Raw genomic sequence first — 27,064 nt, forward strand, 5'->3', positions numbered from 1 at the left:
TTCAGTGAATACCTCCTCGATTTTCATGCTCCCCTGATACATTTTTGAAAATTTCGAATTTTTCAATTTCAGTGAATACCTCCTCGATTTTCATGTTCCCGTGATAATTTTTCAAAAATTTTGAATTTTCAAATTTCAGTGAAAACCTCCTCGATTTTCATGCTGCCCTGATACATTTTTGAAAATTTCGAATTTTTCAATTCCAGTGAATACCTCCTCCATTTTCATGCTCCCCTGATACATTTTTGAAAATTTCGAATTTTTCAATTTCAGTGAATACCTCCTCCATTTTCATGTTTCCCTGATACTTTTTTGAAAATTTCGAATTTTTCAATTTCAATGAATGCCAATTTCGTAACCCAGAAAATAACATTCACCCCGTCGGCTGGTCACTCAAACCCCCACAACTGATCCTCTACTTTAGTCAGTCCTCTTTGCAATATATCAAAGAGCTCAATTGAATAAAGCAGCTACTACCTTATCGACTTGAATCAATGTAATTTTCTTCATTTCAGTAACATTTTTGCATTAAAAAAATGTATGCAGTGATTTTGATATCAATATTCTCCACTGGTATCAATTAGTTGTTGATTTTCCGTCTTCAGATTTGTGAGCACCACACAACGGGGCCCAAGTGCGATCGTTGTGCACCAGGATATTACGGTGATGCAACCAGGGGAAACCCAGATGACTGTAAACAGTGCGCATGTCCTCTGACCATAGCTACCAACCAATTCAGCCCTAGCTGTCAGCTGGACGATCCTAGAAATCCATTTGGAAATTATGTATGCACACAATGTCCTGTTGGATACACTGGTGACCATTGCGAAAGGTAAATTATACCAAATACCTTTTTTGCTTTCATATTTTACTCTAAATAATTGTTTTTTTTCTAATTAACTTCTTATTGTTTTCGATATTATTTAATATTTGTTATTTGTTATTCTTTGTCTCTTCATTACTATGCACTTTGTCAATGAATTGTTCATTTATATTTTCATCATTCATATTGGTGAGTGAGAAATAAATGGGGAATATTACTCCTGTGGAATGCCGAGGCATTCGAATCGTAAAAGTTTTCATTCCTCTTTACGTTTTATCATTTTATTTTCAAGCTGTGATCTCGGTTACTTCGGCGATCCAACAAAGCCTGGAGGCACTTGCGAGTCCTGTCCCTGCAATGGAGGTACCTGCGACCAGGAAACTGGTCGGTGTTTGGAATGCCGAGGGAATACCGAGGGCTGGCGATGCGACAGATGCAAGGAGGCACACTATGGGGATCCTCTAGACCAAAGTTGCCTACGTGAGTTTATTCATCTCAAAACAATGCCTTTCCCTGTGATTATTGAATTCATCCTAAAAACCCGCAAAATTAATTAACCTACTCTCTTTCCAAACCCCCACAATTCCATTTCACTAAACAATTCCTCCAATTCCTGTAATCAATAAAATCCCGAATTGATAAATCACGATGCATTTAATTTCACCCCGAATTAGTAATCGATGAATATTTCATAAATGAAGCGAAATATAAAAGATTTGTGAAAAAAATTTCGTTATCTTCCCGCATTGAAAAGACATCCTAGTTAATCGGTTCATAACAGAATTGTTAATGATGGGAATAAAATGGGATCGAGTGAAAAAGATAACAATTAATTTATCAGAAGGGATAAATCAATGAAATATATTTTAGCCTGCAGTTGCAATCCTGAGGGCAGCATCTCACGATTATGTGACTCAGTTAGTGGCCAGTGCCTGTGCAAGCCTCTGTTCACTGGTCGTGACTGCTCCACCTGCATCGAGGGCTATGGCAATGTAACTGCTGGCTGTCGTGAGTGTAACTGTGATGTGGGTGCTATCACCAGTGTTTGTGATCAAATAAGTGGTAGCTGTGTATGTGCACCAGGCGTCAACGGAGACAAGTGTGATGTGTGCGAGAAGGATCATTATGGATTGTCCATCGATGGCTGCAAGGGTGAGTCCCACCAATATTCTTTCCCATCCGTTTTATCGACATTTTATTTCCACCGGGTACCGGAGTACATTCGATTTTCGTTTTTATTTACTCTTTTCCCGCGAAAAACCCCCGAGCCAAATCGTCTGCCATCCTACGCTAACAGAACTCCTCCCACCCACGCGTAAACAGGAAATTAACAAGTTTTGAAGACACCGATAAATAAATCGACCCCTGGGAAAATGCATTTTGCGTTGCACTTGTCGATAGCGAGTATTTACACATGGATCACTATGTTTTTATCGATTTTCGGGTTTTCTTTAATTAGGAAAAATCGAAGGATGAAACCATTTCAATCTGATCAATTTTCCTCCAATAATTAACGCAATCGATGAAGCCGTTAATTTTCGGAGACTTTCCACTCTTCTATAATTATAAAATGGATTATAATAATTTTTGAAAAGGCTGAATTGAAAAAAATGATATATGGGATAAAAAATAATTATGACGCGTCACGATATGTTGAATTGGTCGTAAGTCTGAAGAATGTACGTAGGAAAATTAACGATGGGCGTAATAATAATGGAATAGTCAAAGAAACTTGGCAAAAAGCTGTCGCTGCTCTCTCAGCTCGTTTCGAGATGTTAATGAACTTCCTATGGAGGTGGGTGACCATGAGCATATCTCGAGGGACTTTTCACCAGGTTTATTCTCACCTCCAGCCCACGTGTGTGGACAGTAGATTAGTGAGTCATCCAGAGGCAATTGAAAATGCCAATGCACTTATCCGTCTCTCATTCATTTCTGACTATTGCTAATTAAAAACAATGATTTTTCATTTCGATCGGAGTTATTAAAAATCCAATTAACTGTCTGGAGGAGTTGCTGAACCTCTGATCTCTTCTCATAACTGTTATTCAGCTTCACACGTGCTGCAAGCTCGCACCTCAAGTGCTCGTTTATAATATTCATTTGTGGTGAGAATAAGTGTGCATAGCGTGCCAACGTTGCACGACATTTTCAAAGCGTTAATTTACACCCGATGGTGATACCCCCGGGGGTATGATGGATTTATGGAGGTGGGGCTTGTTGAAACAGTACATCCGGTGGGTATTTTCATGGGTTATTGGGAAGAGAGTCATTAGGATTTTCTGGTTGTTGGGATTTTTATTATTCTTATTTTTCGTGTTGTCGAGGTGCAAACATTCTTCATTCTGAGAATATAGACAGCAATGTGTTGGCTTTACGCAAAAATTCGTAATTTGTTGCCTTCATGTTCGTATTCTTATATAACCGAGGAGTATCTCTGCTTTCGATGTACCTGGGTAGGATGGCGTCTGTTACTTCTGCGATTGAATTATATCTCAGGATTTTCAGGGGGTGAAGAGTGACTTTTATTGAACAATCGGGTTTTTATATCAATTAAATGTTGACTTCGTGTGTCATTTCAACCGATTTCAACACTCGAACTGCTCGGGAAGAATTGAATATTTTTTGAGAGATGAGAAATCTCATATTCGCGGTGATGTCCGAATTACCGAGATCCGAGTGTCTCCTGGAGGAGTTGGTACACTCGCTAATGATGCAATCGGTTCATCTGATAACAAAGTCAACTTCCTTTCCTCTGAGTGCCACTCTGTGCCCACCTGACTGCCAATGCGTGGGTCGGCTCTGTACCGGGTGTCTTCTCAAACTCATCAACACTTTAATATAATCCGTAAATCCGAGAAATAAAATTTATCACCCGGGGAAAATCCTCCAGGAAATTCTACCGTTAATACTATGAAAAATCTCACAAAGCCATCGCAACCCAAAAATTCTTATGACGTAAATTTTCCATGACAAAAAATTTACACTCACGTTTAGTTAACGTGTATTTATCGTTTAGTAATCGTCCTTCGTTTTTAATTATGTAAATAAAAAAACGATTAGTCGAGAACGAATAATGATAGGAAACTTTAACAATCGGGTGAAAATTATAATTTTTATACGATTCGTGGGATTTTTGAGTCCGTCAGTGAAAATTTAAAGATAAAATTTGTGGATTGAAATTTTTCGCGAGACGATGGAGTCACCCGTTTTGTGGGGACCGGATCAACACCTGGTCGTAGGACGGCTCGAGATCCTGGTAAAGATCCACTGTGAAAATATATAGGTATCGGATTTCTCAGACTCGGAGTTTCATTCATGAGTCCAACTCTTTCCATGAATCAAATTTAACTGAATGAAAAAGATACGAAAAATGTTGAGTTCCATTTAAACCGGGAAGTTGATTCAATTGTCGATATGATGAAAGAAATTGTTTATTTTTGTTCGCTGGCGAGAATGAAAGAGACGATTGGGATTTTGATCGTAAGAATTGATAAATCTCGGTGTTTCGTGGCTTCTGGAGCTGTCCATGGGGGGAATTGATTTTGGTTGGGATCGGGAAGGGGATGACAAAAACTCGACGGATCCGCGGAATGTAGTCTTGTGATGCTCCAACTTACGGACAATTTGATCGCACTACCAAGACCCACTGCATCGACAGCACATGTTTAGGTTGTTTAGGATTTTTAATTTAACTTTCACTTTCAAAATTCGTTCATTCATTTCTAGTTGTCCTGAAATGATAAAAATAATTTCATCTTTAGGAAGAGAAAGTTAATTCGAAGAAATTGATCTTTAATTTATTGATTCAACAAAATCGATTAATTCTCGGTACTTTCCCATAAAATTACAAATAAAATAAAATATCGGAATAACTCTCTGAGATTATTGCACGGGAATATCGCAGATCAGATGGGAATTTTTACCCGATAATTTCCGTCCACAAGACAGCCACGGCCCGATAATGATATCGATAAGCACGAGGCAAGCGAAGAAATTTCAAGTAATGGTGTAAAAATAACCGAGAATGTTCACATTAATTTCAAGAATCTACTGGCTAAGTTGAATAACGAGAAAGTCAATTGCTGTAATAAGGTTATTTTCCAGTGGAATTGCTGATTAAAATCTTCGAGATACCAATTGACACGGCTTTCCCACAGATTCTTGGAAATCGATAGGTCGAAATCGAATATCGTGGGGTATTTTATTGTCCTCGAATAAATGTCCACCCACTTGTTGTATTTCACACATCACGTGGATTAAACATGTGGATTTTGAAGAGCTTAAGGCGAATGAAATGTGTCGAGCTCGAGAGAATACGATTCTCGTAGAGGAAGTTCTAAATTTGATATTCAATCCCATAAATTCTTCATTAACCGAAAAAAAAAAATCGTTAAACACCTCAACAGCTTTCAATTAAATTCTCCAACCAATTGCAATGATGAATTAAAAAATTTAATGTCACTTCGTCGATGTTGAAAGTCTCAATTTTTTTAGGATGAAATTTGACGCGCAATTTCCTCGAGTACAGAATAATGTATTACCGGGTATTGAGGCAATATATACATTGCACACGTGCGGTGATTGTATCTGAAGCACTTGGCTCATTGTCTCCATTCCTGGGGGAGCATTGTATATCGGTATGCAGGGTAGGACATTGCCTGTTTTTTTATTGTTAAAAAGACGTTTGTGAGTCGAGTTGCCGCTCTGGTTTATCACCCAGGAAACATTAAAAGTTCACCGATAAAGCATCGGTACGACTCAATTAATTGGCCAATGTATTTACTTCCTCTGTTTCGAGAACTCGATAACGAGTCGCGAAAAATACGACAAAATTCCACTCTAAAAACAGTTGGACCATTCCAAGACATTCCTCCATTGCACTTTCATGAAAATTGACGAAAAATTAATATGACAATTTAATTCTCTCCCCAATTCTCAGACAAAATGTTCTCTTCATATTCGAATTAAAAGAATTCTGTGAAATAATTTAATAGCAATATTATCATAATATTATTATTGTATGATTATTTGAATATATTTTTAAACAATTGAATAATATTATTATGATGGTTTTATTGATTAATAATTTATTGGGGAACGTTTTTTTTTTGGCAATTTGGAATTTGGAACGGGGGAAAATGGGAAAACTGTATTTATTCTTCGGGTAATTATATTCATGATCTGGTTGGGGATCGAGTGCAATCGCGATTACTCGGCAGCTTCATATATTTCTGTTATCTCGATCAAGCACCCGGTGTACTGCCACTTGTCCGCTGAGGATTTCTATCAGTTGTACTGAGAGAAGGTAGATGAGAGGTGGAGTTAAATCCAACTTCAATTGCTATTCAATTCAGAAAATAATTACATACAAACATATAAAACTGCATTTCACTGATACTTGCAATCTCATTAAAAATTTTTCATACCCTGAATGAATAATTTTCTTTGGAAAAAATCAATTGATATTTCGTTGTCAATTCAAATTTAATTTAAATTCATATAATTGACAATTCAGAAAACAATTACATTTTTTAAATTCATTTCGGTATAGATCTGATTTTTTTTTTTATTATTCATTGAATATTTCGGAATTGAATCCTCCCAGACATTTTAAGAACATTGTTTTTTCAATTGAAAATCGTTCTAAATTATTTTTTTGAAAAAGCCCCTAGCAATAAATAATCTGGTGAATTAATTCACTAGATTCTCCCAAATAAATTTAGAGGACATACTTTTTTGAAAAATTGCGTGTTCGATGGATTTCAGTCTTTTTGAATATTCATTACTGAATATTTTCGCGGTGAATGATAAGAAGTGTTTTACGATATATTAATCACGAAAACGTTTTAACGAACAAGTGAAATAAACCGAAAACAGCAATAAATCCGTCACCGCGGAGCTGATGGGTTTTCTCGAGTATATTAGGGATGAGTTAAAAAATTGAGTGGTACGGCTGTGCGAGAGGCTGATTAGCAATTAGTTAGACCTTGGGAATTGAGACTCCATTAGCGACGTTATCTCTCATCAGACGCAATACCCTGTACACACTTGTCCCTATCTGCCATCCCATTGGAATATCCTATAATTTTCACATGAAAAATGAATAAAACCCCGAGTGAACTAAGTAAATTCAAGTTTGTAGAGATTTCACTGTTTTATGAAGAATTTACATAATAATTTGTCCCCATGCTGGTAAAAAGTTAATCGATTTTCTAATGGAAATTTTCATTTGCTTCCCGTCGTTTGTATAAATTTTCCGTGTCATTATTAGTTCAGCTGGATGGTGTCGGGAAGGTAATTGAAATGTCTCAATTGCATTCTATTTTTAGGGAGAGCAGTTGATTGCAATTATATTCACTCGGGGATTTAATTGCATCTGAGAAGTGAAAATTCTTGGTATTTTTTGATTGTTGATTTTGTCGCGTTCGTCAACTCATTAATGACAACAAAAAGTATTGTTTTAAAAAAATCGGGACTTGCGAGATTGCAATTACTTGAGTTTGAAAAAATCTAATTATTTTACCCGACGCAGTTAAAGAATAATTTACCACCGGAGAAGTTAATTTTCTTAATAAATAACGGGGTAGAATGGGCTGTTATTTGAAGAGTTTTAGGTATTTCCCTTCCGGAAATTTAAATGGTCATAATTTAAAAAAAAAACGGAGGCAAGTACCGGGATAATCACCCTGAGAATATCCTCACTGCATGAATTTAGACCCCAGGTTACCGAGATGGGATTTTTTTTTAATTCATGGGAAGAGTCAGGTCGATCGCTCTCGAAAATAACGGCCGATCGTAAATTTCATAAGAGCATGCCAGACTGTTTCACCTCGAGTGTACTTCTCGGAGGTACATTCACCATTTTCCAATGGCTAACACCAAGAATGGCGATATTATATTCAATACCACCGGGGATTGAATCGTTTAATTGATAAGATATGGGCTTGATGCAATATCATAAATATACTGGGGCCTCGATAACACGTGGATATATCATCGGTGGGGGTGAAAACATCGCGGGTAATTTTCCCCTTTAAAAATTGCTCAATCCTCAAAAAGTTGAACGAAACATTTCTATCATGTTCAGATATTAATTAAAATTAAAATCATTGAAAATTATATTCGATTGACCACGTTTACGTTTCAAGCAATAATTTTTACGGAAATTCTCACGTAATTTTTTCCAGTACTTTTCTCTCTGTGCAGACGGATCATGAATTTTCTTGAATTTCACTGTTGTTATCATTGAGATTGGATTTTAAAGAATGACTATGAGATATAATCGATGACAAATAGTGCCCGTCCAAGTATACGTTTGAGAATCAGTCAAGGAGTGTAAAATCTTTAGAACATGAATCCTAGTCTATGACTACGTTCATAAATCATAACAGCCGCAGTTCTGCCTCATGGGGTTTGTGGGCTCGGGTAAAAAAAAAATGGTAATCGAAGTGTTTTTTCCAAATTTTCAAAAAATTTCTGGAAAACGTTTTAGAATTTTTTTTTTTGAAACGAAAAAAATCGACAAGCAACACAATTTTTGGGAAATGTTTTGAAAAATTTTTCAACAATTATATTTATAAACTGGACAATAGTTGAGAGATGAAAATAATTTTTTTTTCAAAAATCGATGAAAATCCATTTTTTCAGAAATTTTTGGAAAATTTGGAAAAAATATTCCGATTGCAATTTTTTATTTTTTTCGGGTAAACTTGTGAGTTCTGAGTAGCGGACCTCTCTATTAGTCCAAAGAAAGATTTAATTTGATTGGGAGATGAAAATTAATTTTTTTTTCGAAATTCGATGAACATGAATTTTTTTCGAAAATCGAGGAAAAAATTTTTTTTCTTCGAAAATCGATAAAAATTAATTTTTTTGAAAATTCTCGTGAACACTCGTGATTTCTGAGTAACGGACCTCTCTATCAGTCCAAAAAAGATTTAATTTGAATGGGAGACAAAAATTGATTTTTTCTTCAAAAATTTCTGGACCATCACCCATGAAAATCGATGAAAATTAATTTTTTTGAAAATTCTCGTGAAAACTCGTGAGTTCTGAGTAGCGGACCTCTCTATCAGTCCAAAGAAAGATTTAATTTGATTGGGAAATGAAAATCAATTTTTTTTCGAAATTCGACGAACATGAATTTTTTTCGAAAATCGAGGAAAAAATATATTTTTTCAAAAATCGCTAAAAATTATTGTCTTTGAAAATTCTCGCGAACACTCGTGAATTCTGAGTAGCGGATCTCTTTATCAGCCCAAAAAAAGAGTTAATTTGAATGGGAGATAAAAATTGATTTTTTTCCCAAAAATTTCTGGACCATCACCCATGAAAATCGATGAAAATGAATTTTTTTGAAAATTCTCGCGAAAACTCGTGCGTTCTGAGTAGCGGACCTCTCCATTGGTCCAAAGAAAAATTGAATTCAATTGAGAAATGAAAATAAATTTTTTTTCAAAAATCGATGAAAATATATTTTTTGTCGAAAATCGATGAAAATTATTATTTTTTTAATTCTCGGGAAAACTCGTGAGTTCTGGGTAGCGGACCTCTCTATGAACCCAAAAAAAGATAGAATTTAATTGAGAAGTGAAAATCCAATTTATTCGCAGAAATTTTTGGAAAACTTAGAAAAAATATTCCGATTACAATTTTTTTTAGCCGGGCACAGATGATTGCAATTTCCTTATTTCTTTATTCATCCCACAATTGCGATTGCCCAAAAATTAACACGTGAATTTATCAACAAACAAATGGAATATCTTCTCTCAATGATTTCACTGGCAATTGGCAAACACCGATTTATCTCGGAAACTTTTCAATAATCAACTAAATTTCCAAGAAAAAAGTTATTTTGACGATTCCTCGTAAAATCCCGCCCAACCGATGACAATCGATATTTGCAGTCTGCGCAATTCGACTTGTGAATTATTATCAATTGCCTATTGTTCAGTTATTCATGAATTTTTGCGAATGCCTGAGTATCCTGGCAAACGCTTTCTCAATAATCTCAGGGTGATAAAACGGCTAGGTACATTAGTCATCTAATTCACGAACCACAAATGCCAGATCTCCCCTGATACCTTAGATCCTGTAGGTTCAGGTTTGCTGGTGTTCCTCGGGGCTAAAGGTGTATATCAAGTAGCTGACGAGATGGTGATTCGCTTTTAAATGCGAAATTGCTAAACGTCTCTTCAGGGTATCCTGCGGTGTCCCGAGTTGCCATATTAATGCACATAAAAATCGTTGATTTATCTGACCCATGAAACTTATTCAGAATAATTCATTAAAAAATCCTTTTCATCAACATTTCCATATTTTCCCAATATTTCCCTGACGAATAATTCCCCATTATTCGTAATCGATAATTCTTCTCGATTGTCGTCTCCTAATAATTTTGCAATTCAAAAATAATGTAATCTCTGGATAATAATAATTGGTTTTCCAATTATCTCCCGGAGATAATTTTTTTTCGTTGAATAGAATTTTTTCGGAAATTACGACTGACTGTCGTCATGAGAATTTTCAATCTATTAGAGGGAATTGAGAGGATCCAGTGGTTTTTCGTTTTCACTTGCAGGTGCAATTAGTATTTGAATATAAAATGAGTGCTTGTCTCCTGGGGCATTCCCCATGACCTGCTGTCGCCAGGGCGCGGCGCCAGATTTTACTGTCTCTCCCCCAAGGTTCACCAGTCATAAATATGACAATAGAACTCTGACCCACAAGTGCCCCTGAATTGCATCTAAATCCGTGCCCCCCCTCCGGATTTTCAAGTGCAGGTAATTCTACCTGCTATTCACTAAAAATTAATTGATCCTGTGACACTTCCAGGTAAATATTTTCCGGGACTGATTTTATTGATCAGGATTATCCCTATTTAAAATATTTACACTTGTAACTGGCACTTTTATTGCACTTCACATTTTCTCACATTTTTATGAGATTTTTCTTCCAGTGGAAGGAAATTAATGAATGTACTTGTTCTGCTGCAATTCGAATATCAGTATCCCATAAGAGCGAAGGAACTATTAATTTTGCATCTTTGACAATCGACAAATGACCCCGTCAGGAGCGTACACGTCTGGTTACATATACGTTTGTCAACCTCGGCATTTCCCGTTGATTCTGCCTCGATATGTAAATCCCATCCCCAAGAGAATTCGTAATTCATCATTATCAATTTTCTATCTTCTAGATTCAACGAGAGGGAATAAATAAACCTCGAGCGCTTTGAATCAGCAGTCGGAGCTCAGCTCCTCTTCATTATGATTTCTATCTTATAATTGCATTCGCTCGAGTCCATTTTCCCGTGGATTGAGCAAATAAGTAAAATTCATTTCACCATAATTAATCTCGCGAAAAAATCTCTCTAAAGCATTCCGATCTATCAAACATGGACTAAAAAAAAATATATATTCTCTATTCTCATGAAAATTATAGAATACAATTTATTCTCAATTACAAATTCTCCGAATTTATTCACTCCATTAATTTTTTTCATCATTAAAAAAATGCTGAATGATTATTGTCAATTACAAATATTTACAATGATCTCTGATTCTCAATTTTCAACTCGATTCAGAATTCATTGAATTTTTTTAACTAAAAAATCACGAGTGAACAAAATCATGAGAAAAAAAAACATTTTTTTTAAATGACTAACAAATAATTTAACATGAACCAATCAGAATTTTTAAATTTACGAATAGTATTTGGGGAGACCACTAGCAGGTACCGTAAACCTACCCCACGCCATTCATGGGTCATTGATACCCAATAAGGGGCAGGTAAAGGAGGAGGGGGTAGTGGTTGGGGCGGGTAAAGGTGTAGTGATTGGGGAGGGGGAGGTGTATTTGCAGGTAAATGGGGCCTCAATAATATTTGGCAGGGGTATCATCCCCTTTTGGGTACTTAAGGGTGTGCTCTTGCATGATTTCGTCAGTTGTCCCTGAATCTTCATACAATAAAAACGACTGGTGTTTGCCACTCGAAGATTAAAATTCTCAAACGATAAGATTCATTTTGAGACAACCAGTGCAATGGCTTGTACAAAGGTGAATATCTTGTAATGATTACCAATCATTGGAATCCAGTAAACCATCACGTGTCATCATCTAAATCCCGTGTTTCATCCAAGACTCTAGAAATTGGGAAGGCCGATATCCAGGACGTGGACCTAGAGGAGCAATTGGCTATCAAGTACCTGATAAAACGCAGCAGAAAGATGACTGAGTGCTCGATACAACACAACGAAGTGGAGAGCAAGGATTTTTCACTGGATAGATCAGCTAGTTTTGCTTATCTCGGCCTTGTCCATATTTCTAATATTGAGGATACAACGGAACCAGAGGGGAACAATCGGACGAGTCCATCGGAGGATGACGAAAAATTCGTCAAGCCTAGGGTCATCGAGTGCGGATACTGCACCAAAATTTTCTTCAGCAGGAGCACCTATCGGAGACATGCCCTCAAGCATGTCAGGGTTGTACGATGTGGAAAGTGTGATAAACCACACAAGGACATCATCTGCTTCAGGAGACACGAGATGAACTGCGGGAAGAGGTACGGCTGCAAGCGCAGGTGTTCGGGATTTTCCAATTCTCCTCGTGTCGATGTGACCTCTCTACTTAAAATAAATCTGATGGAGCTCTGGAGGAAGTTGACAGTCTCAGGAGGAAGAACTGGAGGAATCGATGTTCAATCAGACTGATAACTTTCCAGAAGATATATCCACCATTTTCTTATTTTGCATTTTATAAATGCGTGAATGATTGAATGGGATTGTGAATGGTTTGATGAAGTCTTCGAAGAATTTTCTCATTAATCGTTTGTAGCTTCATGTGAATTTGTTCTCTCATTTTGTTAACCAGAAAAATCCACTGGAATGAAATCGACAATTTATGAGTTTCAAATAAAGATTCTTTTTATTTTCACACAATCATGAGTTCATTCATTTTATGAGGGAAAATTTCAATTCCATGAATTTTTCTTCTTCAATTTGAAATCCCAAAAATTTATATTTTTTCATTCCATAATTTCGAAAAACATGGAAAATTCTTACTCTTCATCTGATCAATCAATGATCCTGGAAAAAAATAATAATTCTTCAGAATGCAATATGGCATTGGAATTTTGAGCTGGAGCTGTCATCAGGATAGCGACGAGTAATGATAAGACACGTTGAAGAAGTCCATAATTCCATAAAATCACGAAAGTCTTTAACCACTTTATCGGTATGAAACTCGTCCCCAGGACGATGGTCAGCTATTAGTTTCCGGTTGTTTGGCTCCCGGTTTGCGATCTAGGAATGTACGGAGGGAGGGATTGCCACACGAAGATACCGATGAGACCGAAGAGATGGATCTTCACCGTGGCAATCACCTCCTGGGTGGTCTCGGTCCGCTACCGCCATCGGCAGTCCATTCCCCTCCTCTTTCCCCTGCTGGTATTGAGTCATTTCACATGCTACTCTCGTTTTGCCAAGGCTTAAATACTCATTTCTGTCATGCAATCGATATGTACATCTTCATCGATTAATTGTCAGCTGTCCATTTCCATATTTTTTTCATTGACATCAATAATCAACATTCACCGCCCATAAAAAATATTATAATCCAAAAATTATAGAGGAAACAATTTTTTTATTGACAGAATTATATCTTAAATATATCCAAAATATATTTAGGAAATTGTAGAGTCGAATTAATTTTTTCTCATTTCAAATTTCAAAAGTTGACGATTGAAAATGAAATTTAAATTTCACTTGGTGCATCCCAGGTTATTAATGATTAACGTTCCATTTTTTTTTAACTATCTCTCATCCCACTGTCATCGTAACTATAAATTTTTCATAATTCCCACATTGTTAAATTTGGCATGAATATTTGAAAGTGGATGGTGCATTTCGCGCCTCGGAGGCACGAAAAATAGGTGTGCCGAGGACTATCGGTAATAGCCACCCAAATTCCTGTATTCATCATGCCGCAATGAGTAGCCAGAGATCGGTGTAAAAAAATCACCGGTTAAATTGGAAGATCGATAGCTCCACTTAGATCGAAATAACTCTATTTTATCCAGCTATTTCATCGATAAATAACACCACTCGAATCGCTCGATTTAATGGGATAATATATTTTGTGCAAGCGGGTTATTAACATAAACCTCAAATCCTATTCCGGCTTAACACGGTGTAACCGATCACGATTGTGCATAATTAGTCCACGATGTTGTTTGCAATCGGTACGGCACGAATTTGTTACTCGTCGATTTATTTATCTGCAATTTCCATTCGATCTCTTTATTCATTTTTTCTCTTGCTCTTTCACCCGGAGAAAACTGGACACTAAAATTTTTAAATCAATTTATAATTAATCGGTAATAATAATACTCGTTAAAAAAATCAAGTCCATAAAATTAAAACTATCATGTTCTTGATTTTATGGAAAAATGATCGGTAAAGATTATCAAAAAATAGGATTTTCCGGGAGATTTAGAAATTCATTAAAATTTTATTGACTATCGGTGAAAGAAAAATAGAGACAGGATTTTATTTGAAAAATTACCCTAATAGATCGTATTCACTACGGAAATCGGTAGTTGAGTAATTTTCGGGAGCAGATCTGAGCGAAATTTCCATAAAGTCGAGTTAAAATTCGGCAAAACGAAAAATGGTAATTTTCCGTCAATATTATATAATTTAACGTCAGATTCTCTGGTAAAAAATTCTGAACTACCACTCAGCTACACGATTACTATTCGTTGAGTCAATTTTCGAGATAAATTTCTTTCCGTGGAGATAAATACCCGAAATTTGGGGTTGTAAAAGAAAATGTTTTTTTTTAAATGTTTTTTTTCGCACTGGAATTTTTAAGAGAAGGAGAAGAATTTTGCAGACGTGCAACCTGTCACGTGACTGTTTTAAACAATTTTTTTTTTAATATAAAAATGAATTCAGATGAAATAATTCAATCGAGGGGAGATGATCGCGGGTGGGAGTAAAGTCGGGAGATAAACGAGACGTTCGAAAATTCAGGAAACAGGTGTGCGGTTGAAGGAATAAAAAATGTGAGACTCTTGTGGAGATGTCTAATCTCCGTTGGTTACGGCGATAATGACGTTGCGTGTAAACAGCCATGTTTCCCAGAAAATTATCAGCCAAGGGAGAGAAAAGAACACGGTGAATACGCGCATTTACGAGAGGAGACACTCGACTCGTTTTATTCATTCACTCATCCAAAATTACACTGGAAATTTTCAATTCCCAAAACGATTCTTAATTAACAATTCCATTAATTTACCGAATATTCACTCAATTCTCAATTCTAAATTCCAAATAAACAAAAATTTTGAAAATTCAGGCGATGAATTTTCCTAGAATTTTCCAACAACAAATTCGTTAATCCTCGAATATTCAATTCATTTTGAATTCCAGGAGATCTTGGAAGTGTTTAAAATTTAGGTGAAACTGTAACAGAAGTTTCGGGGAATCCCCGAGGGTTGACCTTTTCCTAATCCGCCCTGACCCACCCCGCGCGGTCATCAGGGGACCGGTCCCCTTTGTTCGGAGTCCGGGGATTACAATGCAGCCCTTTCCATTTTATTATCCACTTGTTTGTCATTGAAACATTGCCTCAATTACCGAAAAAGTCTATTCAATGTCGCATTAACAATTGACTTCAGACTTTCTTCCCTGAAAAATTCTCGGTACATCGTTCGCTGTGAGAAAATCACTTTTGAGATTTCCAGTGAAAAACAATAAATTAAACACTTCAAAAGTCGAACACAATTTGTGCCGAGGTTTTAATTAAAAATCGGAGAATTTTGTGGACTATTGACAAAGGAATTAACAATTGTATTGAATATGGAGGATTAGTGGAAATTTAGGGGCTCGTGGGAACAATTGAAAAGTCAATCACGTCGTGAAATTTTCAATCATCCGACTTGACATTTATGTTAATAACGGGAGGAGTCAAAAATTCCGATAAAATTCCGGTGATTCAATACGACATGTCATTCCCACTTAAAAATTTAATCCCTCGGATCTCAAGATCAAAGACCTCTCAAACATGACTAGAAGAAATTCGATATTCAATCCAGAAAATGCATTTTCACCATCGCCCCACAAATAAAATCAATCCCCCCCACCATAATTAATTCAATCAACAATTTTAACAGCCAATCATTGAACATTATCGAATATCTCCTCGTAATGATTTTCCTAATTCAATAAAATTCTAATTATCGACAATGATCGATAATGACAATCGATAATTATTTCGATTTCTCCCTCGAAATAAAATAGAGATGAATAAAAATAATTTATGGTCCCCTCAAATGTCGAGTGGTTTTGATCCGCGAGTTGAGGCGTTAAAGTTGTCGTTTTGCAGATAAAATAACGATTTAAACCACGAGTGAATAAAATGCAACTTTATCGATAATAATGTACCAGGTGGTACATTCGTAATGACATTAGGCATTCCCCCCCTCAGATGGTGTCGGGGGGAGGTGATTTTATTGATCTCTAATCCATGCGGACGTTGTATATGCGGTTAATGGTTATTTTCACCTGAGGGCGTAATTACCCTGTATTATCTATCGCTGACTTGCTGAACACGAGATATTGGACACAGCGTGGGTGAAGGGGTATAACGAATTAATAACTAAATCTCGCCGGATGCATTAATCATAATTGTCGTATCGATAACATCCCATTACTCCAGGGTCAGTATTTCAATCGTAACGCGTTATTTTGACATTTCTGAACTGAAAATCGAAAAAAATCCATCCCACTCGCTCATTTTTTGTCGATATCTCGGAATCTGGAGAAGACAGCCAAATCTTTATTGGACCTTTTTTCTAGAGTTGCATTAGAGCTACAAAAAATGTCCTACGGATAATTCGCTGTCTCCTGTAGATTCAGAGATATTCGTCGAAGTGTTCGGGTAATTGTGGAATTTTTCAATTTTTGTCTCTCACGGGTCTGGAACTCTTGCATAAATTATATACCATATTATATACTCAGCTCGGTGATCCCGGAATACAAGGGCCTTCTTTGATCCTATTTCTTTTTCAACTACATTTATGTGACAATTTTTTTTAATTCCATTTCGTGTCAGTGGGCACTCGTCAAGTGTCCGTTTGAGATCGGATGGGCTCTCGATGGAACAGACGTCCCCGATTTCATTATTTTTTTATATATCCTGTCATTCAGATTTGGCAGTTCCACAAAAATCACCATGACAACTGGTACTCGCCCTTTAATACTCCCCAATATTTCTAATTCGCAATTATTCCCAAAAAATTCAATAAATATTCAATAAAAATCACGGAATATTTTAATTAATCCGAATCACGGACTCGTTGTTCCTCGGTTTTATAGGGATGGAAGGGAATAGATCGGGAAGGCAGTGAAATAAATTTTCAAGTTTATCACAGACCACGAAATCTTTTTTATTATTTATTTTTCACAAAGTTGGAAAAATTCAAGAGGTACACCTATTTAGACTCTCGTTACTTCGCTCTCTCGTACCCGACTTTAGTCTGAGGTTAATCTTCACTCCGGCTATAATTGAATCCGGAAAAGCGAGAGCGGCAAAAATATATGTGCATGCATATTGCGCGCACTGAGAGTTTCATGAAGTAATTACGGTGGTCCACCACTTGGTCATTTGTATTATTCAAGCCCTGAAGAAATGACTCCATGAATTGAATTAATAATTATTCATTCAAACTCACCAAATTAATTCCGCCAAATAATATTTATCCATTCGATAATTATTTATTCATCCACTTCTCCCGCACCTCAATACAATTTTCATACAAAAAAAATCACTTCCCCAATCTCTTGATTTTTTACTTCACAGGACTAGTTAATTAATTTCTTCAAGTTGATTACAATCGTTTAATCAATTTCTTATCACTCATTTTGGTAAATTCGGGTTGTGAATGGTTTAGTATATTTAATGTTGTGCCTCGGGTGATTTTTCTCGGTCTGAGATGAAGGGTGTGCGGTTTACGATGGGAATTAAAGACTCTGAATGATAACAACGGAGTCTTATCGATGTGGGTCTCGATATCAAACCGATTAAACTCTATCTGCCATCCCTTTGGCGTCTGTCACCATTTTTATCCTCTCCCTGATGTACAGAAAGCTTTATCTTTGATTTACGATGAACTTCGCGAGCAACAAAGTCCTCACCTAACATTTAATCTCTTGTCCCAGAGAAAAAACCCTGCGCTCATCAATTCATTCAATTTAATCAAAAATTCTTTCGTATTAAACGATAATTTACAATAATTGATAATTCTTTTTTTAAAAAACAGACAAGTCGAACTCGCAAGCGATCGATATCTCGATAATCTGTCACTCTTAGACTTTCCCGAGTAATTCGAATTAATGAAATTCTCAGATGATTTTTTCAACTCGATCTCGTTAGGCTAAAAATCTGGGTATGTGGTAACAACAGGGAATACCTGGAATAAATATTGAATTCTTGAATGCAATTGTCGGTGACAGGCGATGTCAGTGTATCCCCGATGGTTGGCATACGTGGAGTATATCCTAACCAGCCAGGAATATACACCAGCTATTCCCCTTTCTCAAACATAAATTAGTGTCCTGCAAGGAGTAGACGCGGAGGCAGCAGCCAATGCCGGAAACAAATTCCACCAGTCGGTGTCTACCTGCCACGTGCAATTAACACGTGATAAGCTATTTATCATTGACTGTTCGATAACAAAGTCAGGGGAACGGGTTTTGCTAAAAAAAAAAAAGCAATTTCATTCAATTGCTGGAATTACGTCTAGCTCTCATAATTTTCACAACCAGTCAATGACGTATTCATTAATATCACGAGAAACAGTCGAACTTTATTTTGCCACTTATGGTATCGAGCTGGGACTTCTCAGGGACTGAGACTGAAACTTTTGGAGTGAAGGAATGATTTCAAACAATTCACAAAAAATTTAAACAACGAATAAAAATCCCCAAACAACGGACTGAAAGAGAGAAAAAAAACAGTAAAGATGAAAGAAAAGAAATGAAGACGGAACGACTCCCCTCGTGAATTCGAAATGAAATTTGATTGATCGGCCCGATGGACCATTGAAATAGGTGAAAGACCCAATCGGTCTGATCCACCCACGTGTCTCACCCAAAACTCAATCGTCGATTCCAGATTCTCCGCGGATGTGAACACACAAAAACCTCGATCCAAACACTCGACTGAAAACCGACATCCACATGTGTACTGGTAGGGGTAAAAATCGGTGGGGAAGGATGGAGATAGGAGAGCAAAATCCGAGGCTAATGGTAACCGCGCCAGTGTCTCGAGAGCTGCGGTCCAGGAAGGTGCGCTCACCTCTGGCAGCATCACCTACCGCGATCAACAAGAATTGCCCCTAGAAAAGTTTCCCTCATCCCTCAAAAATCAATTATCCTCTCAACGGCAAAACAATTTCATAGTAGATCAAAGAAAATTCAATCAAGACATAATCAGTGACCGGTAATACGAGTTGATAATAGTTACTGGTGATTTAAAAGAGAAAAATGAGAGATAGTTAATGATGAGTGATATAAAAGTGTCAGTGATTGTTGATAATTGACTATGGGGATGGGAAATGCAGCCCGGAAGTGCCAAGTGGATACTGGCCCTCGGCCTGATGGTCCTGGCCCAGTGGACATCAACGGTGGATACCCATCGCCATCGTCATCATCATAATCGGCTGTCCAGATATAATCGTGATGGATCGGGACGATCTCAAGATGCGGAAAGGGGCGATAATATTTTGTGGAGTGATGAGAGGTTCAAGAAGTACAGTGGGTACGTCGAGTACAACGCTGAACAACAGCCCATGGCGTATGTTAGGATACAACCCGTTGTTTCACCACCCACTAAACGCAAGTGTTTGAGGTGCATGGTGGTTTTTAAACCATGCCCACCACCACCGAGAATTGTATTACCACCGAATAAGTATAAAGAGCCTGCTAGAAAGTGGAAGGGTCTCGTGTATGGTAGGTTTGATTTTTTTATTCTGCGAGATCGAGTTGTAATTATAAAATCATAATTGAAAATCTGGAAAATTAATCACGTCGGAATTTTAATTGCGTGAGCAGAATTAATGAGCATTGTAATGGGGGATTCGTGTGCCTAGGATTCTAGGACTTTAAATTTAAAGTCGAATCGAACTAGGAGACTTGAGACTTGAGACTTTTGAAAGTTTCTGGTTCCCACCTACGGACCTTTTTCCATTTATAAAATTTATGGAAGTCTTAATTTAGATGGTCTTAATTCGAGCTGTCCCATAATTTTAAGCTGAGACTTCTGGAGATGTTGATTTGAGTTCTCTGGGTCTTAATTTGTGACACTCATAATCACGACTCAATCCCCGACTTCAAATGAAATCGGAAAATTTGTAATTAACCAAAAATTGGGACTTGCGCGAGTCCCAACTCGTGACGGTTCCAGCTCGCCCATTAATTAGTCACCCCTCGAAGAATTATTAAATAATTTCTCTCACATTTGATTATCGATAACGATAACTCCCACTCTGAGAATTGTTAAAATATTGACTCACATTAAAAATATCACCAGATCTTGAGTCCCATTCTAAAAATATCTCTGGGCAGTGCAAATCGACACGCGCCCATGCCTTCGTCATACATTACTAACACGAATGATAAAATGAGAATTAAACTCATTGAAACGGTTCGGTGGCCTTGGCAGAAGCGAAAAAAAAAAATTACCATGAAATTCCCGAGTTCTTCTTCCCCATCGCAAGACAATGAGAGAAATTAATTGACCAGTGGACGGGTTAATATCAATTCGCGATTTGTCCTCGGCTCCACGTGCCTGCCCGAGATAATTGATAACGACCCATAGATAATTCGCAATGCCGATACAAACCAGTACAAACTATCCCATTCACTCCGGCTATTTACTCATCACCACGTGAACCCCAGTATTTTCCATCGTTTCAGTCAAATAAATCTGCCCGATTTAACAACGGGATTTATGGGATTATCTCGAGAACCAGGAAGTGACTGCCCACGAAAATTGTCTTGTTCGATAAATTTTTTGATGGACAGGAAAAATTGACTATTCAGTTCACAACAATCTATTCCATTCTGACTCACTATCTCTCATCAAGAAATCCGCATTATAAAAAATTTCTGGTAATAAAAATTGAGGTAAAAATTTCACAACTCATGAACTCGAGAAATAAATTTCATTAAAATTTTTATCTCCTGAATTAATCCGAATTTTCATGAATAATTTTCCAACCGTCAAATCTGATTTTTCTATTTCAAAAGAATTCCACTTTTTTGTCCACTCATATTTTTTTCTCAGTCTCAAGTGAAATATTGAAACTACGACTAAAGTGAATCAAAAACTTCTCAATTAATCATTCTCACCTGGGAACTATTCAATTAACGTGCCACAATTTCAATTAAATCCCCGAGACGTACCAACAAATCCATACACCGAGCTAATTGTGTAATTATCACTGTGTCAAGCCCCGAGGATAATCGTTTACCCCTGGAACACTTTTTACCCCATGAAAATATCACTCCACCTGTACTCGAGACAGGACGAGATATCTTGATGGTTATCCAACTGTAATCGAGTCATTACTTGGATAATTAAAGAGCCTGGTCTACGAAATGGCGAAGAAATAGAAAAATTGTCGTTGAGTAACACGTAAACGTTGGCCTTCTGTCATCCACGTGATGGCACTGAGAAATTGATGCCCCGGGCTATTTAATTACGGCGAGATCTAATTGCTGTCTAATGGCGCAATGCCTGCACTTGGGGGGGAAGGTAACGAGAGGCGTTTTACTGATTTCATGTCCATCATTTGCAGGTACACGCTGGAATTATTTGATAAAAAACATGACGTTGGTTTTTATTATCATCATTTTTAAATCGAACTGAAGTTTAATCATTTATCTCGTGCAATTGGAGTTACAATTTTGATTGATTTCGACAGAGTTTACTGGTTTTCGAAATCTGACAGTCATTTATTGAAATTCCCCGAAACTTCAGTCAGAAAAATACGAAATTTCGTGATTCGTGAAAATTTTAATAAAAAAACTTTTCACTTCTAATTTTCATTGATTTTTTATTAAAATCTTGTCGTCAATTTCATTTTTCAACTTGAAATTTCAATTCAAATAATTCTCCGTGTACATTAAAAAATTGGAAAAAATCGAATTTGATATTCAATCGAATTTTGCGAACTGCGGACTTCCGGTTATTATTTCCTCCCGTGGAATTGAACACCCGGGAATTTTCACAATTGGAAAATTTGCTGAATTTTCCAAAAAAATTGAAAAATTGCAATTATCTCGTTTCCCATGCGTCCACCGTCCATCTTAAATATGGGGGGCATTTAAAGTGACACAGGAAGTCTCGATGTACTAAAAAAAAAGTCATAGTAACGACAGCGGAAGTTCAAAGGTGCCGCATGCACGTTTCACCTCGGTGTTGGTTACAAAACGTTCGAAGCGTCCCGGCATTGTTGAACCTCTTCTCCACGTAAAGTATCCTGTGCACATATCCCCCCCCTTCACCCCCTCTGGCTCAGTGAATTCTCCTCACAAGAAACCGCAATTTTATTTCGGCATTCGTTGGGTGATTTTTTTTTTTCCCTCGGGTTCGATACATCCTCTCCACCTATCCCTATATATCCTCTGGTCCTCGTGACCGCACCAGGCACGACTCTTTCCCCTTCTTCGTGGTACATCTCGCCATTGCACACAAATCCGTTAGGGATGTATCGAGATTGTCGAGTTCGACAAACACTCGTTTGATTTTACAATATTCACAGGTGATTGAATAATCGAATCATTTTGGGGAGAGGGATACATTTAATTCCGGATTTTAGGGATGAAATTTTATATTATTTAATAATTAATTAATATTATTAATTTTTAATTAATAATAACCTATTAATTAATTATTAATAATAACCTGATGAGGGAAATAAATCGTGAATTTTCGTGGAATTGTGGAATTATTCAGTGAAATATTTTTAAAGATTGAATTTTTGGTAGGAAATATAGAGATCAAGATATTCGTATGATTATTTTGTTGCTCGGGAAAAAGTGTTTAACTACATGGTGCACCATTTAATCAGTTGAGAATTCTGATGAGAGGCCCCCGTGGTGATTGCTCGAGTGGCCAGACAACACCTGTTATTGTCTAATAACACGTAACTGTATCGACTCTCGTTCAATCTCATTCAAAATTCACCCCAGGTGATCGCCTCATACGCACGTGCTATAAACCACGGGTTCTATCTCTTTTGATATACAAACTTCTCATACGAGATTATGCGGTTCCCCTGTGTGCAAAGTACATATTGCATTCTATGTATTTATCTCGGTTTCGTTTCTATTTCCTTTGAATCGCATATGAATTCTCGGATTATCATCTCTCCATTTTTATTCTGCCCAGAATAACTCAAGAACTGCTCGGTTGAGGGCAAAATATTGCTGAATCTTTTTTGCGGAGAATTTAATTCCCCACAAAAAACCTCCAACAATATTTTTCATGAGATCGATCGTTTTTTAAATATTCGCAAAAATTATTATTTCATTTTTTACGAGTACGAATAATCGATTGTTCTATTATCTCGATAAATATCGACTTTCAGGAAAATCTTATTGAAGAATTTTTGGGGGAAATTCAATTTCCTACAAAATGTTTTCAGCAACATTTCCCCTGAAACCGATGGTTCTCCGTATAATTTCATAATTTAATTACCCGAATTAAATTTCGATTACGAAATGACTCGAATCAATAATATATTCACACATGTAACACAGTAAAAGTGTAATGCGACACGTGAAATCGTTCTGGGCAGCTCGAATTACTGAGAATTACCTCAAGGTATACTTGGCTGGATAGGAATAAAAAAATTGTCAATTTTTGACAGTTGAATAAAAAATAAATGGTGACCGCAAGGTGCAGCGACTGGTCGAGAGTATCGAGTCATTTCGTCGGGTTCTCATAACCGCAGTTGCACATTGACGTGTGCCAGCCAGATTTTACCGCACGCACATAATTTATTCCATGTAAAATCCGTGAATTCGGGGTAGTGATAAATAATTGTATACCGTGGAACAGTCTTTGGGTGGATTTGAAACTTTTCAGAGACTAAAAATTCACGATATCTCGATGGCTTCACCATCTTTTTGGGTGATTTGCGTTGGGTTTTGCGCCAGCCGCAGTCAGGCTGTAATTCTCGTAGTAAATCTTGTCGGACATCAAAAGAGAGGATCGTAACGTCGGGGTATACTTAAGGTTCATTTCTGTGGAGTGCAGGTCACTTCCGGTTCAATGATCGCGGAAAATGTCATTTACTGGGTCATTATTCCGATGACAACTCGCGGGTATCAATTTTCTCGCTCCCTCTCTACTCTCTATTCTCCTCTCGAGTTTGAAATGCCTTTTTCAAATTTTTGAAACGCTTTTTTCAATTGAAAATTCATTCGTACAATATTTTTCTCGTCGTTTTACGTTGTAAAAAAATTTTTAACGCTGATGGGATTAATTTCAGTCAGTGTCAGCGCAAAATGCCCGGGATTCACGCAAACGTAATCACTATCCCGGTGATACTATTCCATGTGCAGAAAACGTGATCTCAGTTACATGCTTCAGCGATTCATATTTTTTTCATTCCGCGAAATATTGAAAACAGATGATGACGTTATTTATTATTACCTAGAGACGATTTTCCTATTAAACCGATTCACGATATTCCAAAAGTCTCAATTTGAGGCAATTCTCTTCCCCAACTCTTCAAAATCCAGAAATAAAATTCATTTTTTCATGAACCAAATAGTTGATCCTTTCAACTCCTAAATTCACTCCTAAATTCAAGTCTTAAATTCAAGACTTTGAGTCTTAAACGTCATTACAAATTTTAATTGTAACTCCAAGCCCTAAATTACGAAGTGCGAAAAAAAATGGAGAAAACAAAGTGCCAATGGTCCTCGCGAAAAATTTCTCGCATTTCCCATAATTATCGGCTACGATTATCATCATAAATTAGACTGCGCGGCAATTAATTTGCGATTAGGGGTAATTACGGTGCATGATTCACCGAAATAATTCGCAATCATGGCGGACAGTGGCTGGTGGTGTTGGATGGTACAGTGGCTTAATCAACCCGCTGGCACTAGACCACCTCCCGCGATAAAAAAATTACGCGATAAAGAATGCCCCGATAACGATCGCCCACAGCAGTGCAGCCCCTATCTCACGATCTCATCTCCATGCCTCTACCTTTCATTAATAAATAAAATTGCCGGGTAAAAATTGCTGATTTATCTGGCATTCAGCGGTTGAATCCCACCCTGAAGCTAATAATTCGTACCTAATGGTGAAAATTATCCCTGTAATTAATTAAGGCGTTCATCGCGGTGAGGATTAAATGAAATATTCGAGTCGAAGTCCATCGGAAAGTCTGATGTGACGATTTCATTTGCTTCTCTATGATTTTTCCAATTGAACGATTGAAAAAATTTCACTTTGATATTTTCATTTATTTTCGGTTTATATCCTCTGGGATTTAATCATTATGAATAATTGCATGGATAATTATTCGGTGTTGAGGTCAATTGATAAAATCGCGGATGGAAAGTATTTTCAATGCCGACAGGAATTTCAATTGCAATGCCGATCCGTTGAAAAATAAATTCTATTATGGATTGCGTGAAAAAAATTGGTGCTCAGTCGATGATGAATGAGTTCTTGCCCTCGTTCACTTCCATCTTTATATTCCACGTCACTGTTCTTATTACCGATAAATATTATTTAACCACCGGTTTTAAAAGGTGTTAACGATATTCTAAAGAAGAATCGAGCCGAAATTTTTATTTACCGGTCCCATTCATCAGGCGATTTATTCAAATTGAGTCGTTGCGAATTTATTCCTGAAAATTATTTCATAAATCAAACTGAAGGTCTCACTATTTTCCTGAATAAAGTGTACATCAATTAATTCGCGTTGAGAGTTTGAGAAAAAATCGCGATTGCTTTACAAATAAATATTCGTCAATTGCATTCCCTGAAACTTGAAAATAAAAAATTGCAAGAAATGTTAATAAATCCCCGGGCAAAAAAAAATTGTGATCGGAATATTTTTTCCAAATTTTCAAAAAATTTCTGGACAACTTTACAGAAATTTTTTTTTAAGAAAAAAAAATTGAAAAAAAAATTTTTTTTTTGGACACGGTTTGAAAAATTTTTCAAAAATTTGAATAGGAAATTTTTTTTTATAATTTCCATGGCGAATTTTTTGAACATATTAAAAAATCAAAAAAGTAAGAAAACAACAGTATAATTGAAAGAAAAAATTATATTCGTCAAAATTTCTATAAAATTATAAAAAAAAAAATTCTGAAAATTTTTTCAGAAATTTTTTCAAAATTTGGAAAAATATTCCGATTACAATTTTTTTTACCCGGGTCATCAAAATTACAATTACAATTACAAATTGACAAAAATCTTGCATTGCATTGATTTGAAATTAAAATAAAAATCATGTAAATAATTTTGAAGTCTGAAGTCTCAGTGGAATTATTATAAATAAAATTTGATATTAATAATGAATAATTGTGAGGAATGACGGAAAATCTATTAAAAAAAATGATCTTTCAACGGAAAATTAAGTGACCGTGTGATATTGTTATAATTTTATATTTTAACCCGTTGCTCTATTATCCGCGAATCCGACGCACCGTATGACTGGCAGCAAAATAGCGTAATGATATAATCTCAATAAAGGCGTGTCATGATAGGGGGAGTGCACTTTATGTATCGTTATCTTCATCATCGTTATAATACCACTGTGTACCACCTATTGATGCCTCGATGATAGGTGAATCCCCTGAAATTGCATCACGTAGTACTCAACCAATTCATCGATCACTTCATTCACCTCGTCATTACATTTTTTTTAACAATTCCAATCATTTCTTGCTCGTTACTCCCACGAGATATTACCCGTTCAATCCACAACCATTCCCCTCATTCTCCCTATTGAATTATTGCTATTGCATTTTTTTTTATTTAACCATCAACATTGAATTTTTATTTGAACAATAAGAATTGATAATTGAGTATTTAAATCTGAACAGAAAAATGATGATTCGAGCAAAAAAAAAATCCGACTTATATTCCAAATTCAAAATCCAAATCAAATCGCCTCAGAACATACCCCCCTTCC

The 27,064-nt window shown here is 36.5% G+C and overlaps 1 protein-coding gene across 1 annotated transcript in view; it reads left to right on the forward strand.

Moving 5' to 3' along the window:
* Positions 1-27,064, forward strand: part of wb (wing blister) — a 72,577-nt gene that overhangs the window by 31,170 nt on the left and 14,343 nt on the right. The window contains exons 11-13 of the mRNA XM_011311440.1: positions 606-832; positions 1,116-1,303; positions 1,694-1,975. Coding sequence (XP_011309742.1) covers positions 606-832; positions 1,116-1,303; positions 1,694-1,975 — 697 coding nt within the window. The remainder of the gene's footprint in view (positions 1-605; positions 833-1,115; positions 1,304-1,693; positions 1,976-27,064) is intronic.

The sequence above is a fragment of the Fopius arisanus genome, unplaced genomic scaffold, assembly GCF_000806365.1.
Source record: "Fopius arisanus strain USDA-PBARC FA_bdor unplaced genomic scaffold, ASM80636v1 scaffold00088, whole genome shotgun sequence".
NCBI lineage: Eukaryota > Metazoa > Arthropoda > Insecta > Hymenoptera > Braconidae > Fopius > Fopius arisanus.